We start from the raw sequence: 19,868 nt of genomic DNA, 5'->3' as shown, positions 1-19,868 counted from the left end.
GACAGGAAACTGAGTGCTGGTGGCGGAGCTAAAACTTGAGCAGGCTTTTCAGGTGTGGGTGGGATTCTTGGTACCTGCTCTCCCGTTCTGATGCCCCCTCTCCTTCCCTCCCGAGGCTTGCTCGGAGCTCTCCTGGTCGATTCCGCCGTCCTCTGAGGAGCTGAGCAGATGGCTGCAGCCGCGGTGGCAGGACTGATCCCTGTGCTCCACTCCGTGGCCGGTGACAAATCTGGCTACTACATCGGGCGGCAGCTGTGGTTTGGCTTCATTGCCGTGTATGGAGTGGTGGTGTACGTGGTCCGCATGCCCTGGGCCTCCATCCAGGAAGATTTCTGGTGCCACGGCAACATCACCTATCCTTGCTTGATTGAGTGTTTTGAGAAAAGTTTTAGCAGTCCTGTCGTGGGGATTTGGTACTTCTTTTTCTTTATCTTCCTAGCCCTCTTCTTCCTCATGGAATTCTTCATGGCCCAGATTCGGCATAAACAGATCAAGGTCAAGTCAGTGGAGTCAGCGGCAGCTGAAGTGGAGGAGGGCTCCATGGTGGGGATCCAGGAGCACGTCCCCTCCCCGAAGAAGTCCACCCTCAACTTCCACCGGGAGAAGGTGCTTTTGCTTTTGTACCTCCTTTACTTCCTCCTGCAGGTTGGCACGCAGTGCGTGCTCTTGTTCTTCCTCATGTACCAACACCTGCCACTGCTGAGCCAAACCATCATCCACTGCAGAACTGATAGCTGCCCCGGATCCCACCTCTGTCTCATCAGGGGGACCATGGAGAAGCGGATGTCCATCTACACCCTCATCACCTTGTCCTTCACGATCATCCTCTTCTGCTCCAGTTTCTTCATGTACAGTATCCATCACTACCTGTTAAAGGGGCGTTCAGGTGCTAAGTTTTGGCTTGACTGATGTTCAGAAGTTCTTACTGACGGGCTTTCCTCCTTCACACTAGGAAGTTGTGTTCCTCTAAATATTGTGTCCGGGGAGCGCTTCCTTCTGCTAACCTTCTTTGCTTTCCTCCTCCATAAATAAACATTCGTTGTTCTTGTTTGTTCCCTCTAGAGCCAGGCTCAGGGTGTCTCACTGTGGGGTGGGAAGGGATGCACTTGAGAGCATTTCATTGTTCTTTCAAACGCGGTATCTGGGTATCTAACTTGGTTCTCACCAGAAGCCGGTGACTTCGAACTTGCTACTTCGTTCTTCCAGTACCTTTAAATCAAGACGAGCTTCCATTGTCTTACAGCAATGAGCTGTAAAGAGTCAGGGGGCCTGACTGACTTGTGCTCTGCCTCCCCAGTATTAGTTGTAAATAAAGAGAAGATAATTCCCCTCCAGGGGAAAACCCTCAGTGCGACTTGCGGGGCAGATGCCCCAAGCTCCTAGGTGCGGGCCCAGTCTTGCTACCTCACTTGAGCCTCCCGCGTGGACTGAATAACCCTCAGTGAGTCCTACTAGGGGGAGGACGTGTGTGGCCAGGGTGGGAATACGGTTCGGGGGAAGCGATGCACTGGGTCTGACTGTGCCCAGAAAGGTGTCTCACTCCCAGGTCTGACCTGTCTATTTTGAGACATGTTGGAGCCCAGGTAGGTCCACATGTAGGTTACTGACCTGGCTTTGAGGCTCCCTGCTGTCTTGCTGCCTGTAAGCACAAGGTAAGTGAATTTTGAAGTGGTTTCTTCCCCCATCAGCCCTGCAAATGAGAACACAGCCCAGCTCATCGCTGGATTTCCTTTGTGAGACCATGAGCAGGGCACCCCTGACCCGCAGAAACTGAGATAAGCCACAGGTGTGAAGGGCCTGGCGGGCGGAGCTGGCAGCCAGCAGGACCAGGGAAGGGCAGTGCCTGCTGGGGAGCCTTAGCCTTGGGGAAGGGGTGGGGGGCTGGCAGCCAGCAGGACCAGGGCAGGGCAGTGCCTGCTGGGGAGCCTTAGCCTTGGGGGTGGGGGGCTGGCAGCCAAGAGCTGGACCTGGGCCCTCAATGGAGGCCGAGAGCGGCAGCCACAGAGGGAGGCAGCACCCTGGTTGCTGGGGCCTCTGGGCTTCTTCTATTTCCCCACAAAATAAACAGCGTCCTTATAAACAATTGAAATTACAGTAACCAACATGGATTTTTCACACTAAACATTCATGCTACATCCTTAAGTCTAAGTACATTTTTTCCTTTTACTTTTTTAGACACTTTGGATAACTTGCCTAACTCTTAGTAACAAGCAATAATATTCCTCTTGAACTAAAGTTTGACATACTTTAAAAGTTTTTTTTTATCCCTGTACTATTTAGATATTTCCACTCATAGTAAAATGACATCATGAAAAAGGACACCTTGGCAAGTTAAAACATATCCAAAAAGATGTCTCATAAAAAAGCTGAACTTCCACTTACTAAATCTATTCTTAATAATCTACTACTAGGAAAGAGGTAGGTAGTAATGAAGGATGAAGAGAGAGGAATAACAGTGAGAAAGAGAGTGAATAAAAATGTATTTCCAGATCTTCAATGACTAGGGGTAAAATTAATGAAAAACAAACAAAGAAAAAAACCCCTCTAAGGATTACACATGTACCGGGAAAATGTATATGTGCAAGTACAGGGTGACCACAGTCCCAATAAGGTACAATTTAAAATAAAAGATTGACATAGCAGCAAGTAGATGAAAGGCGGCCCCTTTAACATTTGCTCCTAGAGTCCTGCAACTCCCAGCAGTTGGCTGGAGACTAAGCTGGATGATCCTGGGGAGCTCCAACAAAAGGACGAAACAAACTCCAGTCCCCAGGGCCCCCCTCCCGACAACGCGTGAAACAACTTGATAAATGATGGCTCTGTCAGGGGACCAAGAGATGGAGACGTCTGGGAGCAGAGGAAGGAATGTATCTAATTTAGAAGGCCAAGGCGGGGGATGGGGAAGGACAGGGAGGGGGAGTGGCAGACAGAAGCAAGACCATCTCATGCCACTAACAAACCAAATAACGGAGACGCAAACACCACAAAACGCAACATTTCCGTAAGAATTGAAGTCATTAGAGTATAACAAGAGGCTTCTCACAGTCCATTTCCTGCCAAGTCACTAGCATTCTAAGGTGGAAGTTTTCACCTTCCAAAACGTTTTCTAGCCTCAAGTCCAAGCTTAAAAAAACAATGTTCTCACATTACTTCATTCATTTGGGATGACACGAAATACAAACTCCATCCCCCCACCCTGTCCATGCCTAAAGGTTGCCGATTCACAACCGAACGCCAGAAGCATAAGAACCCAACGTTTAGCTCAATCCAAGGACACATTAATTACTCTAAAACAAAAACAAGAGGAGTTCACATCTGGGGCCCAGCACAAATCCTCCTCTTTTCCCTCCTCTAGAGTGTGTGTGCACAGCTATTTATACAACCTCTTCCTGACCGAGAACTGATACTGGTCCCGAAGGATTTTCCCTGTTTGGGGAAAACACAGCGGTGACAAACTCAGCCAACAATGAGAAGCAGTAGCAGACAAAGCATCTCAATTTGAGAAAAGGGTTGTTGAAATTAGTAGTGGTAAAAACATAGGTTTTTCAAAATCAGCTACCCAAGGAGGAATCAATTCAAAAGGGACATTAATTATTCAAGGTGGGGGTAGCCTAAGCCTCTGATGAAATATCATTAAGCAAGTTTACCAAAATGCATATCAAAGGCAGGGACAAACAAGCAGCATGTGAAAGTTCTGAACTGACAGAGTCTTCCTTAAACCACTCGTTTCTAATGTGAGGAACTGGAAACAGGTAATGTATAGGCACTGTGTATTGTATTATTGTATATAAAACTTTTTCTAAAGGCCAAATTCAGCCTTGATTATAATTAAGCATAATTAAAATTAACAGCAAATTGTATTCCAATAAAGTGAAGAAGTTAGGGAATTTTTTTTCTGGTGCCCAGTACCTAATCTTTGGGAATCCATAATTTACACAGCAATTTATTACTATACTGTATTTCAGAACATCTGACATATTAATTAAAGGTCAGAGAGACACAGTCCTATGTTTAAGGGGATAGAACCACAGGAAAATGACCATTTTCGTGGGTTAAGTTAGAGGGTCCTGCCCTATTAAGTTGAACTCTTCTTTGGGATGAAGGAGATCCAGTGAGTCTATTCTAGGCTAAATGTATTTATGGCCTGTGCAGAATTTTCACTGGATTAAAGAAAAAAAGATGTTCTATGACCAATCCCACTAGCTAATTCCCCCCAAATCTGCCCTATTAGGTCACACAGACCTGAAAGAGCACTAGGCTTCCTAAGCCTGGAGACGAGAGAAAAGGCTCCTCGCCATAATCTCACTTTGAAGCAATTCACAACAATGCTGTCTTGCAACCATACACAACTATCTTCAGATTCTACTCTGCCTTACAATCTTGCTGCTGCAGTTTGGTTCTTATAAATAAGTAAATTCCTGTTTATGGGCTATCTACTTCAATCACATAATTTGAAAAGATTTTTAGATCAAGTAGTCAAAGTTTATGTAATATATAAGAGATTGCAAACTGGTAGCATGTAGAAATATGTGTTTTGGTCTGTAGCTTAGTTTCTGCTTAATTGGTTGTAATTTTTTTTTAAATCTGGGAGTTTTAAAAAAGAGTTTACATTTTAAAAAAACTGGGCATTTCGCTTCTCTTGAAAGATCCGAGATCCATGACAAGATTCAGCTAGAGCTACTGAGCGGGACTGCCCCATTTTAGAATGGACATGTACCCTCCGGTTCAACTGTACATCAGGCCCACCCCCTCATTAAATTACTTGTCTGGCACTGTAGGTATCTGAGCTTTCTACAACTTCATTTAGTGCTGATTTAGCCTGTACTTGCCAATGCCCAGAACGTGTTCTTTTCCAAGTTAAACATTCATGGTTCTTTTTTCTCATCAGCCCCAGATAATGCTAGTCTTCTTTTCAAGTCCCCTTGAGTTGACACTATCACTTCACCTGTACCATCGTCTCTATTTTGAAAAGTAGTAGGTAAAGGATCTCATCACCCTTAATGGCTACAAAAGGAACTGCTGAAGAAAACATATACAAACAGAACATAAGCAAACCAGGACGGCATGAGACAGTGACAATTTGGCTAGCAAGAGTTCTCATCTGCGTTGGCAGTATTTCCTTCTAGGCTGCTTGGGAAAGGGCTAAAAGGTGACAGCATCAGGGGTTAGTATACACAAAGTACAGTTAGCCTAGGGTTTGATCCTGAAAATGTTCTACTGCCACCATTTTTTTTTATCCTCACCCAAGGGCATTGTTGCATTTATCTTCGGATAGAGTGGGAGGGAGGGAAAAACATCGATGTGAGAGACACTTCGAGTGGCTGCCACCCACATGACTCCACTGGGGCCGAGGACAAACTGCAACCGAGGTACATGCCCTTAGTGGAACCGATCCCGGGTCTCTGGTCCAGGGGCCGACGCTCTAAGCGCTGAGCCAAATCGGCCAGGGCCATATTTTTATTTCTTTACTGATTTTTTTTGGAGAGAGAGGAAGGGAGGAGAGAGGTTGAAACACATGCCTAGGAATCGAAATGGCGACCTCTTGGTGCATGGGTCAATGCTCAAACACTGAGACACACCAGCCAGGCTACTGCTGCCATTTAAAGCAGCATTTCCTTATAGGACCTGCATGAGAACTACAGAACCTAACCCCAAATCACATTCACTGGGGTGAGGTTTCTGAAGCTGATTACACAGTGCTCCTCCGGAGTGTCCGTCTCTCCCAAGCTGACCTATGTGGCCCTTCCTCTGTGCTTCCCCACTCACCTTAAATACACACTGTCTACTAAACAGTAATCACTCCATGTTTAACTATATGTGAGACTTCTCCCAAAAGAAGTAACGGGTCCTTTCACTTTTCTCTCCCTGGACAGCAGAGAGCTTGGCACGCGGCAGGCACTTCACTAAGGAAGTAAGCTGCTTCATTTCGGCGCCTTCCGTGATGACCACAGTGAGATGGTCTAACAATCTTGATCTCATATTAATATTCTAGCATCTGTTTGATGCAGTGGACAAGTGTTTCTTAACCTGTTATGCACTGTCACCCCTTTAAGAAACCTTTTTAGATTTTTTCCCCCTAATCATCCTAAACTATGAAACTATGGTATCATAGACTTGACTTAAGAGTGGTGAATACACAATACAACATACAGATGACGTATTACAGAACTGTACCCTGAAACCCATAATTTTATTAACCAATGTCACCCCAATAAATTCAATTTAAAAAAGAAATTTTAGTATCATAGATATCTAATGTGTCAGTTTATGTACTGCAGCCTTTTGCAGGGGGTACAAGCTAAAGATTTTTTTCCCATCCTACACACAAAAGAATCCATTTTCACCCCCTTTGGGGCAATATAACCCCTTTGAGAATGCATTCAATAGTTTGGACATTTAACAATAACATTAAAGTGGCACTGGAAGAATGCCTGTTTAGTGCTTAACTACAGTTACTTTTAACTTCTTTGACCAAATCAACACATGATTAGAGTTGTTATGTATTGCTGACAAAGTTTAAAATACCCTCATCAGTTCCACACACAAACTTTCCCCAACTGGGTATTGCACTACCAGTATTCCTAGTAAAATCTATCGACTATTCCTGAAACAAACTATATATAAAAAAGTGTTTCTAAATATTTTTTAGATACAGTAATACCAGGCCTTCATTCACGTACCGACTCTGACCAGTAACACACTTGTACCAGTTCAAAGTATTGCCCATTTTGCCAGTGATATAAGTGCCCCTACCAACCAACAAACAAACAAACAAAAACAGTACAGAATTTGGGCAATCAGAAGTACCAGGAAAAACCCCACGCAGACATGTCACATCGACTAATATCACACAAGCATCTGACTCATCCAGGTCTATGAAAGCTGTTATAAAAAAGACAAACACAAGTGTTGGTAAGGATATGAAGAGACTGTAATCCTCATACACTGCTAGTGGGAACAGAATATGGCATAACAACTTCAGAAAGGTCTGAACATTCTCTCTTCAAGAGAAATAAAAACCTATGTCTACACAAAAACTTATATATGAATGTTCACAGTAGCTTTATTGTAACAGTTGAAGTAGAAACAACCACATTGAAGAGTGAATAAACAAAATGTGGTATTATTCATTAAACAGAGTATTATCTGGCAATCAAGGAATGAAATACTAATACCTGCGTACATGAATGAGCCTTAAGAACATAATGGTAACTGAAAGAAGTCAATCACAAAATGCCTTAATTTGTATGATTCCATTTACAGGAAAATGTACAGAACAGGCAAATCCAGACATAGAAAGTAGATATCAATGATTTGCGGACAGTGGAAAAGGAGAGAAGAATACAGGGTAACTGCCGAAAGGTTTGGGGTTTCTTTCAGGGGTGATAATAAATGTTCTAAAATTAATTGTGACGATGGTTGCACTGATCTATGAATACACTAAAACCACTGAATTGTGTACTTTAAATGGTTAAATTGGACTTCTGGTCAGGATGGCGGTATAGGCAAACACGGTACCTGCCTCCTCTCACAACCACACAAAATGACAAACAACTAAACTACAGAAGCACCATCATTCAGAACCACATGAAATCGTACTGAAAGGAAGTCCAACAACTACAAAATTACAGCAGCAGGCAAATCCAGACTGGTAGGAGGGCAGAGGCGAGGGCTGGCTGGTCCCACACCCACATGTGGCAAATAAAAATCAGGACACCTCGGCTGGGAAGGACCTCCCTGAGAAGTAAGGGGTCCCGTCCCACACCAGGTAACCAGCTCAGGGTTCCGTCCCACACCAGGTAACCAGCTCAGGGTTCCAGTGCCAGGAAGAGAATTGCCATAACTTTAGGCTGGAAAAACCAGCGGGAACTGAGGCTGAGGGAAGGTGCAGCTGCTGGAGTCCCAGGCAGCTCCTTGCCCCAGAGCCAGCACACCCAGTGGACAGCTTGAGACCACATCGAAACACCACCACCCAACCACCTCCACAAGTGACACACTCAATGAGTGGACTCAGTGGGTACCAGAGCCCTGCTGAAGTAAGTCTTGCTCTGTGTGGTGGGCCCTGCACAGCTGATCCTCCAAGGTCGTCAGAGGCCAGTGGTCAGTGGGCACAGCCAGTCCTTGCAGTTGATCAGCCCGAGTAAATCCCTCCCACTGACGTGCCAATTACAACTGAAGGGGTTACAGCCCACTTGAATGACCAGCTGGGGTGAAAGGGGAAGCTTTGCCACCTGACTCTACAGGACACCTACTACAATAGGCCACCCTAGGAAGCCCAGGAGAAGTAGACGCTCTGCCTAATACATAGAAACAAACATAGGGAGGCAACCAAAATAAGAGACAAAGAAACATGACCCATGTGAAAGAACAGAACAAAACTCCAAGAAATGAACTAAACAAAGATGCAGGGTTCAAAACACTGCTTATAAGGAACTTAGTAGAGCACCAAGAACATAAAAAAAGACAAGTCAGAAATGAAGGATGCACTAACTGAAACAAAGAATAATTTACATGGACTCAATAGTAGAGTAGCTGAATCTGAGAAACAAACCATGGATTTGGAATATAAGGAAGCAAAAAACATTCATTCAGAACAGCAAGAAGAGTAATAAAAAATAAGGATAGTGTGAGGAACCTCTGGGACAACTTCAAGCACACTAACATTCACATCATGAGGGTGATGAAAAGAGAAGAGAGAGAACAAGATATTAAAAACCCAATTGAAAAAATAATGACAGAAAACTTTCCTAACTTGGTGAAGGAAACAGACATACAAACAAGTCCAGGAAAACACAGAGAGTCCCTAACAAGATGAACCTGAACAGGCCCACACCAAGACACAGTATAATTAAAATGCAAAAACAGAATCTTAAAAGCAATAAGAGAAAAGCAGTTAGTTACCTCAAAGAAGCTCCCATAAGACTGTCAGCTGATTTCCCAAAAGAAACTTTGCAGGCTAGACGTGATCAGCACAAATTATTCAAGTGATGAAAAGCAGGGACCTAGCCCTGGCCATCTTGGCTCAGTGGTTGGAGCGACCACCCAGGGACTAAAGAGTCGCAGATTCAATTCCTGATCAAAGGTATGTACTTTGGTTGCAGGATTGTGCAGGAGGCAATCAATGTTTTTTTCCTCTCCTCCCTTCACCCCCTGCCTCCCACTTTATTTGAAAAAAATCAATGGAAAAATATCCTTAGGGAAGATTAAAAAAAGAAAGAAAGAAAAGAAAAGGACCTACAACCAAGATTACTCTATCCTGCAAAGCTACCATTTAGAATCCACGGACATATATAGAGTTTCCCAGACAAGAAAAAGCGAAAGGAGTTCATCACCATCAAACCAGTATGATATGAAATGCTGAAGGGTCTTCTTGAAGATAAAAAATATAAACAATAAAATGGCAATAAATACATATCTATTGACAATGGAATCTATAAACAAAATGAACAAGCAGAACAGAACCTGACTGATACAGATAACTTTTTGTTGGCTGCCATGTGGGAGGGGTGTTTAGGGGATGGGCAAAAACAGTGATGGGATTAATAAGTACAAATCGGTTGTTGGACTGATGAACCTCAGAGGGAAGGGGGGAAGGAGAGATAATCCAAAGAACTTATGTGCATATATGCATAACCAATGGACACAGACAACAGTGTGGGGAAGGCAGGAGGGGGGGCAGGATTGGGGAGGAAGGAGTCAATGGGGGAAAAAAGGGTGGTATCTGTACTACTTTCAACAATAAAGATAAATTTAAAATAAAATTTTAAAAAGAAATTTACAAGGGAAAAATGGGTAAATTGTATGGTCTGTGAATATCTCAATGAACTCTTACTGGGTGGAAGAGGGGGAGCCTTTGAAAAAATACCAGGAAATGTAATTTTGTGGTTATGATTGGTTTTCTTTTTTTCTTTATTGATTTTAGAAAGAGGAAGGGAGAGGGTGAGAGAGACAGAAACATCAATGAGAGAGAACATCGACTGCCTGCCCCTTGCATGCCCCCCACTGGGGATTTGGCCCACAACCTGGGCATGTGCCCTGACCAGGAATCAAACCAGTGACCTCTTGGTGCATAGGTCGACCGCTCAACTGCTGAGCCACACCAGCCAGGCTGGTTGTCATTTTAAAGTAATGCTCCAATGATACCATTCAAAATGGATCCATTCAAAATAGATATGGGCTTTTTAAAATGACTTAATTTATTGAATTCAGGTTAAACAGTAGTACACAGATCAAAGTACTGAAGGCAATTATTAAAAATCTATATACGAAAAATTCTATGCTACAGATGGAATAGATTATCTTAAAGATAAACAAATTCAAGTAAAAGCTACTATGTTTTGGAAGATTTTCTAGATCATAAATTTACTGAGAACAGAAAACATTTCTGTTTAGTAAGTTCAGTGTAAGGCACTATGCTTGATACTTTACATATATACTATTTATAATCCTCCCAACAATTGTGGAAGGTGGGCATTACTGTCTTCCTTCGAAATAACCCCAAACCAAATATCCTAAAGACCAGAAGGGAACAGTTCAATTAATTAATCCAAGCTTCAGTTTCCTGATCTGTGAAAGAGATAATACAACCTTATATAAGAGTTGATGTAGGGGCCAAGTGAAATATGGTGTATTAAGAGCCTAATATTAAAGTCACTTAAATTTCTGTGTCTTTTACTGCAGCTTCAGCAAAAACAGATAAAGCATTCAGAAAACCAGGAAAATGTGTATAAATGACCTGAGTTATAACTGATACTCAAAGATCATCAATACTGTTATGTTCACCAGAGAAGGGTTCTCTTTAAATTACTGTGACCACTTAATCATGCAACATAAGCAACAAACTATGGACACAGAGCAGATTACTGTGTTGGTCAAATAAACTAACAGTTAATCTAGCATGTATTTTAAGATGTACATTACCATAATTTTGATAAATCATTAAGTATAAATAATGGGCAGTGACAGTCTATAACTAGACTTACATAGGCAAAGTAAATGTTTCCAGGGTCATCTGAGAACCCAGCACTGAGCTGTTTTTAAGACCAGCAAAAACACTGCAGCCACAACCCACACAAATGATGAAATCGTGCACTTCGCCACATTGGATGTTTTCAAAGAAGCCTTGGCTGGAAGTTGAGAAACAAGTCAAACTACACAAAGTACCCTTTAGGTTCAGGGTGGAACAATTCTTTCCCCAGCTTCCTAGCCTTGAGCGAAAGCTTCTAGGAAAGAAAAGGAAATCAATCAGCCTAAGAGACAGGAGCGGTAGGGTGTGTGTAAGGAACAGAGGACGGGGAGGGTTAGAGATAATTGAATGTGATGAACTACAAGGGCTGATGGAGGATAAATTGGTTGATATAACGTCTTGGAGAATTAGAGTACAAAATAAGAGTGACAGATGCAATGACAGTCAAAGGACACCTGGGAAGAAAGGCAGGAATAGGGTGCAGGAAGGCAGGACCATGCCGGTAGGCCCACACCTGCAGTTTTGATCAGGAATCTGCAGTTCACTATTTTGCCAAATAAATGTGAGCACAGATCATGTGTATCTATCATACAGCACTATACTGGATAGCCTGACCAGTTAAACAGTCCAACCTGTGAAAGATATGACGCAGCTAAAATGGCAAGGAACAGAGCAGTATCCCAGTAGTTAGTTGTCTGACAGGATGAACAGCCAGAAACAATCCTGTAAAAAGCTAGCACAAGAAACCACCCCCAAACCTAAGTGTGGAGCTAATAAAGTTAGAGGCAAACACACTGATCAGTAGAAATAAAATTAATCAATGTGCTGCAGTGCAGTGCAGGCATAGGGTGTACAATTACTGGGGCTAGATAAAAGTATACCCCATACACTGTTGGGCTGGGAAGGACATAAAGGAATATACATATTGTATGATTCTATGTATTTTCTAAGACATGCAAATCTAATTTCTAGTGATAAAATCAGATCAGCAACTGAATGGGGATGGTTATGTGTGTGGAAGGATGGAGGCAGATATGCCATGAAGAGGCATGAGAAAAGTTTGTGGGGAAATGAAAATTATCTGTATTTTGTTTGGGTGGTAGTTACAAAGGTGTATACAGTGGTTGAAATGCAATAACATACTGAAAATCTGTGCACTCTTTTGTATGCAAATTATACTTTAATAAAGTTATTTTTTTTAAAGGGAGTAGGAAGTACAATACATTTCATCAAGATTTCTTCTCAAAATGGTAACTTAAAAGTTTAGGCCATCAAGTAGTAAATAGTGGTAAACTCTGCTACAGAAATCTCAGCTACTCAGAAGTTCTGCCTTCCAAGGAAATTCCAAAAAGCCACAATTTTATTTCATACCTTAAGCAGAGATTGTAGCAAATAATACTATGCATCCTGACATTTTTCCCCCTTACATTTTGCAAAACTGGAGCAGTGAATTCATCAATATTATTTTCACTAACTACAACTTAAGTTGCTATAGTATTATTTCCTTCCATAGAACTAAAAATAATTATTGCCTCTCTAAGAAGCCAGTACAAAAACTGCCCATTTTATAAGGCAAAACGAAATTATCAAAGAAAACATAATGCCAGTCAATGGCTATTGCTAGTCTGGACCCTGAGAAAGAAGACACCTGCTAAAAAGGGCTCCTGTCGGCTAATTGGGCTCAGATTTAAAAAAACAGAGCCTAGCCCAGCTGGTGTGGCTCAGTGGTTGAGCATCAAACCATGCACCAAGATGTCCCAGTTCAATTCCAGATGCAGGGGTTTCGGGTTTAAGCCCCAGTGGGGGGCGTGCACGAGGCAGCCAATTGATGTTTCTCTGGTATGAATGTTTCTGTCTCTCCTTCTCCTTTCTTCTCTCTGTAAAAGCCAATAAAAATATATTTTAATAAATAAATAGTCCTGGCCGGTTTGGCTCAGTGGTTAGAGCATCCGCCTGCGGTCCAGAGAGACCCAGGTTCGGTTCCCGGTAAGGGCACGTACCTCGGTTGCAGTTTGTCCCCGGCCCTGGTTGGGTCGTGCGGGTGGCAACCACTCGATGTGTCCCTTTCACGTCGATGTTTCTCTCTCCCTCTCCCTCCCACTCTATCCGAACAAAAAATGGAAAAATGCCCTTGGGTATGGATATTAAACAAACAAACAACAACAAAAAAAACAAATAAAACAAAAACCAAGCCTAGCAGCCATCTCTACACAGGCGCCTGTCACCAAACTGCACTCCAAGGAGAGGCCTGCAGAACTGCCCGTCTGCACTGTGTTCTTGCCAACTGAACCAGTCCTTATAGTGGATTCCTGGAATCCTATTTCAACCAATAATAGGACTTCCCCATCCAATTTGAGCTGTGCAGGTATATTACACCTCACTCCTAGCCCCCAATTCAGCTTCTTCACCAACCAGTCGGAACAGCTCTCTTTTGACCAGTCAGGGCAGCTTCTTTGGACAAATCCAATTGCGATGATTTGAAGTCCTCCTCTGTCTGAGGACAAACCAATCAGAGACCAGAAACAGGGACTTCTGTCTATGAAGTCAGCTCCCTCTGAGAGGGCACTCTTCCTTTCCACCAAAGAGACTTCCACTCAAGACTGCTTTTCCACCGAACTTGCTGGAGCGGAGCAGAGCAGTGCAGAGCTGAGAGGAGCTGTCCAGCTGGGGAGGCGCCTGGCCCCAGGGAATCCTAAGACCAGACTTGTTTTTCACAGCAATGCTGTATTACAGTTGAGCTGCCTGCACAGAATAGTTTCCTTTTTCACCACACCCTCAACTGGGGAATCCAGTTGCTGTTGAATTGACACCAATGACCTTTGGTTAACACCAGCACTGTATTTAAATTTTTCTTAATGCTATTTCTACTAAAATTCCTAGAACAAAAACTTATTGAATGAATATAATAGAGCCCATTAAAAATTAAGTCTCACTTGGCTGGTGTGGCTCAGTGGTTGAGCACTGACCCATGCACCAATAGGTTGCCAGTTCGATTCCAGGTCAGGGCACATGCCTGGGTTGTGGGCCAAACCACCAGTGGGGGGCATGCAGGAGGCAGCCAATCGATGTTCTCTCTCATCAATGTTTCTATCTCTCTCCCCTTCTCCCTTCCCCGCCACCCCCCTCTCTAAAATCAATAAAGAAAAAACAAAAGGATAAATAATAAAGTCTCTTCCTCAAGAATTAGCAAGAGTTGCCCTGGTTGCCCTGGCCAGTTTGGCTCAGCGGTTAGAACATCGGCCTGTGGACTGGAGTCCTGGGTTCGGTTCCCACTAAGGGCACGTACCTCAGTTGCAGTTTGTCCCCAGCCCCAGTTGGGGTCGTGTGGGTGGCCACCACTAGATGTGTCTCTCTCATGTCGATGTTTCTCTCTCTTCCTCCCTCTCTATCTGAAGATAAATGCAAAAATGTCCTCCAGTTAGGATTAAAAAAAAAACAAAGAGTTGCCCTGGCCGGTTTGCTCAGTGATTAGAGAGTTGGCCCACAAACCAACGTGTCTCAGGTTTGATTTCGGTCAAGGGCACAAACCTTGGTTGTGGTTTGTCCCTGACCCTGGTCAGTGTTGTGAGGGAGGAAACCAGTCGATGTGTCCCTTTCACATCGATGCTTCTCTCTCTCCCTGAAGATAAACAGAAAAATGTCCTCAGGTGAGAATTAAAAAAAATAATTAGTGAGAGTAAAAACTCAATAAACTGCTAACTATGTAATGAGGATATTTTGAATTACTTTTTAAAAGATATTTAATTGCTGCCCTGGCCAGGTTGGCTCAGCAGTTAGAGTGTTGGCCTGCAGACCAAAGAGTCCTGGGTTCAGTTCCTGCTAAGGGCACGTACCTCGGTTGCAGTTTGTCCCCGGCCCTGGTTGGGGTTGTGTGGGTGGCAACCAGTCGATGTCTCTCTCTCTCTTCCCCCCTCCCTCCCTCCCTCCCTATCTGAGGATAAATGCAAGAAAGTGTCCTCAGGTGAGGATAAAAAAAAAAAAAAACAGAAAAAGAAAATTATTTAATTGCTTTTTTTTGGAGAAACACTGAATTGTTATTCCACTTATTTATGCATTCATTGGCTGAATCTTCTATGTGCCTGCCAAGGCTTAATCCCTCATGACGATGCTCTACCCTACTGAGCAAACCTGGCCAGAGCTATTTTAATATCCAAAAGATAAAGAATTTTCCTATTGTGAGAGAACACATGTAACAACAAATCAATGAGCTATATGTACCAAGAGACTTTAAAAACATTAATAATTTTTATTAAAACATTAATAACTTAGGAATTTATGAGATAAAAATAAATCATAAATATGCACATTTAATATACTTTGGTACTTTATGTTAAAAAAAAAGGCAAAGCACTAAAACAACTGTTGGGTCCACACTGGAGGCAGCTTAGATTTAGAACATAAACTCTTAATCAACATACTATATTTGGCCTTACCTATTTTATCATTCAGAGCATGAGTAAGAAGGAAGGAATTTACCAATATATGACACGCAAGAAAACAACAAAAAGAAACGTAAGGGACAATAAGGGTCTAAGAAGAGAAAACAGTTAAATGGATTTTATTTCCCATCTTCTTAACCCACAATTTTAAAAATTCTAAACTAAGAATTAGTAATCATTACTAGTCATAGATACAAAGTGGAGCAAAAGTAGGTTTAAAGTTGTGAGCACGTGAAACAAGTTTATTCTTGTATTATTTAACTTATCCTTTTTGTTGAATGTATTACAGATGTTCCTTTTTCCCCTATTGACTCCCTCCTCCCCACTCCTGCTTCCCCCACACTGTTGTCTATGTCCACTGGTTATGCATATATGCATGTAGGTTCTTTAGTTTCTTTCTACCCCCCCACCCCCCTTCCCTTTGAGGTTTGTCAGTCTAACAACCAATTTGTACTTCTTAACCCCTTCAACTTTTTCCCTCATTCCCCCAACCCCTCTCCCATCTGGCAACCAAAAAATGTTCTCTATGAGATATATGTTTCTGTTCCGCTTGTTCATTTTGTTTGTAGATTCAGTTGTCCATAGATATGTATTTATTGCCAATTTTGTTTGTTCATATTTTTTATCTTCTTTTTCTTCAAGAAGACCCTTCAACATTTCATATAATATTGGTTTGGTGGTGATGAACTCCTTTAGCATTTTCTTGTCTGGGAAACTCTTCATATGGCCATCAATTCTAAATGACAGCTTTGCAGGATAGAGTAATCTTGGTTGCAGGTTCTTGCTTTTCATCACTCTGAATATTTCTTGCCACTCCCTTCTGGCCTGCAAAATTTCTTTTGAGACATCTGCTGACAGTCCTATGGGAGCTCCCTTGTAGGTAACTAACTGCTTTTCACTTGCTGCTTTTAAGATTCTGTCTTGAACCTTTTGCATTTTGATTATGATGTGTCTTGGTGTGGGCCTCTTCGGGTTCATCTTGTTTGGGACTCTGTGCTTCCTGGACTTGTATGTCTGTTTCCTTCACCATGCCCCTTGCATGCCCCCCACTGGGGATTTGGCCCACACCCTGGGCATGTGCCCTGACCAGGAATCAAACCGGTAACCTCTTGGTGCATGGGGAGTGCTCAACCACTGAGCCACACTAGCCAGGCATATTTGTGGGTATTTCTTAATATAATTTAATCAGCTCTATTTTCAGTAGAGTGGCACTTGAATACACTGTCCTGTTATAGTTCATTTAAGTGAATGTACCTTTTAGCCATTGAAATGTGCATCAGATGTAGGATAACATGAAGAGATGTTACACAGTTGTGTAGAACAGTCTGGAAGATATGAGTCTGAGCCTTGGTGGGTTAACAGTTATTACGACTTTTTTTTTTTTTTTTATCCTCACCCGAGGACATTTTTTCGATATTTTGTTCAGATAAAGTGAGTGGGAGAGATAGAGAAATATCGACGTGAAAGCGACACATCGAGTGGCTGCCACCCACATGACCCAACCAGGGCTGGGGACAAACTGCAACCAAGGTAAGTGCCCTTAGCGGGAACCGAACCCGGGTCTCTCCGGACCGCAGGCCGACGCTCTAACCGCTGAGCCAAACAGGCCAGGGCTATTACGACTTTTAATTTTAGGCCTTCCTTGTAGCATATGTTCATGAAATGGAGGGTCAGTGTTTATAAGTGAGTCCGTATTTGGAGTTTGAAAATATTGGTCTTAGCCATTTCAGTTTATATAATTAGTCCTTGCTTTATACTACAAATAACTTGAAGCTTTTTATCTCCCAATCATCCATCCATCTATTTAATTATTTCTTGGAAGAAATTGTTTTTAGGATTGCTTTTAATGTTTTCAGATCTTTCGCATTCTGTGTTGAAGTTGAAATAGTGAAATTATGAAACCAGCTAAGGGAGTTGAGTGCCCTGCTTACTGAAATAACCTTTGAATACAGTTCCCTTTATAGTGATCAATTTCATGTAAAATATTTGAACTCTGCAGCTGCATAGTTAAAGGTTATAGTATAGAAACAAGCAGTGATTTATATATACTGGGTGTGGCAAAAGTAATTTTATAGTTTGTATGGAAAATAGCACAATAATTAATAAATAATAATACAGAGGAATTCGTGTCAGGATGGTGGCATAGGTAAATGTGCTCTCATCTCCTCTCACAACCACATCATAATTACAACTGAAGTACAATACAACCATCATTCAAAACCACCTGAAATCAAGCTGAATGGAAGTCCTACAACTATGAAATTAAAGAAGCCGCCACATCGAGACTGGTAGGAGGGCCGAAGTGGATGGACTGGTCTTACACCCATCTGTGGTGGATAAAAATCAGGAGAGACCTCAGCTGGGAAGATCATCCTTGAGGTGAGGACTGAGGGGCCCCTGTCTCATGCCAGGCCACCAACTCAGGGTTCCAGTGCCAGTAAGAGAATCCCCATAACTTTTTAATTTTTTGGTACATGCCCCTAGCAGGAACCGAACCTAGGACTCTCTGGTCCGCAGGCCAATGCTCCAACCACTGAGCCAAACTGGCCAGGATTTGTAAATGAGAATTCTTTGACAGGATTAATGTAGAAACTGCTGCATACTAATGGACTGTAGCCACCGAAGGGGAAGCTAATAAATTTGAAGTAAAATATAAATTTCTTTTCCTACTGAAAATAAATATTAACTTTAAATATAAAAATTAATACTAGGCAATGTGGATGACCTATACCGAAATCATGAATGGTCACATATCTGTTCTCATACTGTGTAAGCCATTTATTAATGCTATTTTCTGGTGGTATCACCATACAACCTTTGCTTTTGGCTTGAGGTAAATTATATATGAAATAATACATTAATTTTTAAATCATACATTAAAAAATCTAAATACTTTTGAGATAATCGCAACTGAACACAGTACTGGACCTCCACACTGCATTCATAAATGGCAGGTATATTAAGAATAGTAAGATACACTCTGCCACCATTCAGTTAATGTCATTAGCACACCAAACAGTTCTCATCAATGCACTCTACCATCCTGCCGGTTTGGCTCAGAGGTTAGAGCATTGGCCAGGAATCCGGAGTGTGGCGGGTTCAATTCCCTCCCTTACATTCTATCTAAAAAACAATAAAAAAATATCCTCAGGTTAAGGATTTTAAAATAAATAAATAAATAAATAAATAAATAAATAAATAAATAAATAAATAAATAAAATAGTTGCGCTCTACTAATCCATCAACAAAATATATTACAACAAAAATTTCTTTGCATGCCTCATGAATTTTCTGGAAAACATCATGCTAGATTTTCAGATTTTCACAACATTCTGATATATATAGGTCAGTGTTTCCAAGAGTTCAGGTGCATTCCGCCACTAATCTCACTTCTAATGCAGCCCCATCAGGTATTAATTCATACACGGTGCTAAATGATAATACTATCTGCACACAAGCACATTTGGGATAGAAAGTGAGAAAATGACTCCTCTTTTATAATGTACAAACATGTACTTTCCCTTCTCTCTACTTCATAAAGGAATGATGTCAGACACAGTACATACAATACTTCGGTTTTGTGCTTTGCATCCTTTTATATGGAATTATTTCTTTTAATTTTTAATTATTGTTTTGGTTTTGTTTTTTTGACCCTAACCGGAGGACATTTTTCCATTTTTTTATTCAGATACAGTGGGAGGGAGAGAGAGGAAGAGAGAGAAACATCGACGTGAAAGGGACACATCGAGTGGCTGCCACCCACACGACCCAACCAGGGCCGGGGACAAACTGCAACCGAAGCACATGCCCTTAGCGGGAACCGAACCCGGGTCTCTCTAGACCGCAGGCCGACGCTCTAACAGCTGAGCCAAACTGGCCAGGGCTAATTATTGTTTTTAATTAGAGAGGAAAGAGATAGGGAGAGGGAGGAAGGGAAATGGGAGGGAGTGGGAGGGGATGAGAGAGAAAAAGAGACCAATTTGTTACACTTATTTATGCATTCATTGGCTGATTCTTGTATGTGCCCTGACTGGTGATTGAACCCGCAACCTTAGTGTATTGCGACAATATTCGAACCAACTGAGCTAAGCCTGGAATTATTTCTTAAGGTGAATTAAAATTTTATCTCAAGTGCCTTGAGTTTCGTAACACCATGAATTAACTGGAGAAACCTAGTATTTTGTAAAACTGGGGACTGTAAATTACTACCCTGGAATAATTCAGAAAATGTTGTTTGTGGGTCTTTTCCTGGAGGAACATATAAAATATAAAACTATGGGCCAGTATTCCATACCCAAAATGCCAGTCATGTAACCCATGTACACCTGGATAACTGTACATTGTAAAATTGTTTCTCTGACATATACAGCAGAAAGCAGAGTTCACCTAATGTTCCTCTGTCAGGCAGCATAATGAAAAAACTGGGCCAAAAAAGCAGAACACTGAATCAACAAGGAAAAGAA

The 19,868-nt window shown here is 42.0% G+C and overlaps 2 protein-coding genes across 3 annotated transcripts in view; one reads left to right on the top strand and one right to left on the bottom strand.

The window, feature by feature from the left end:
• Positions 1–19,868, bottom strand: part of LOC118624034 (cat eye syndrome critical region protein 2) — a 172,532-nt gene that overhangs the window by 98,095 nt on the left and 54,569 nt on the right. The window lies entirely within an intron of this gene.
• LOC118624035 lies at positions 169–909 on the top strand. Its single transcript, XM_036251966.1, has one exon. The coding sequence runs from the start codon at positions 169–171 to the stop codon at positions 907–909; it is 741 nt and encodes a 246-aa protein (XP_036107859.1).

The sequence above is a fragment of the Molossus molossus genome, unplaced genomic scaffold (genome assembly GCF_014108415.1).
Source record: "Molossus molossus isolate mMolMol1 unplaced genomic scaffold, mMolMol1.p scaffold_m16_p_10, whole genome shotgun sequence".
Classification (NCBI taxonomy): Eukaryota; Metazoa; Chordata; class Mammalia; order Chiroptera; family Molossidae; genus Molossus; species Molossus molossus.
Note: the sequence above shows the minus strand (reverse complement) of the source record. Positions and strands in the feature narration are given on the sequence as shown.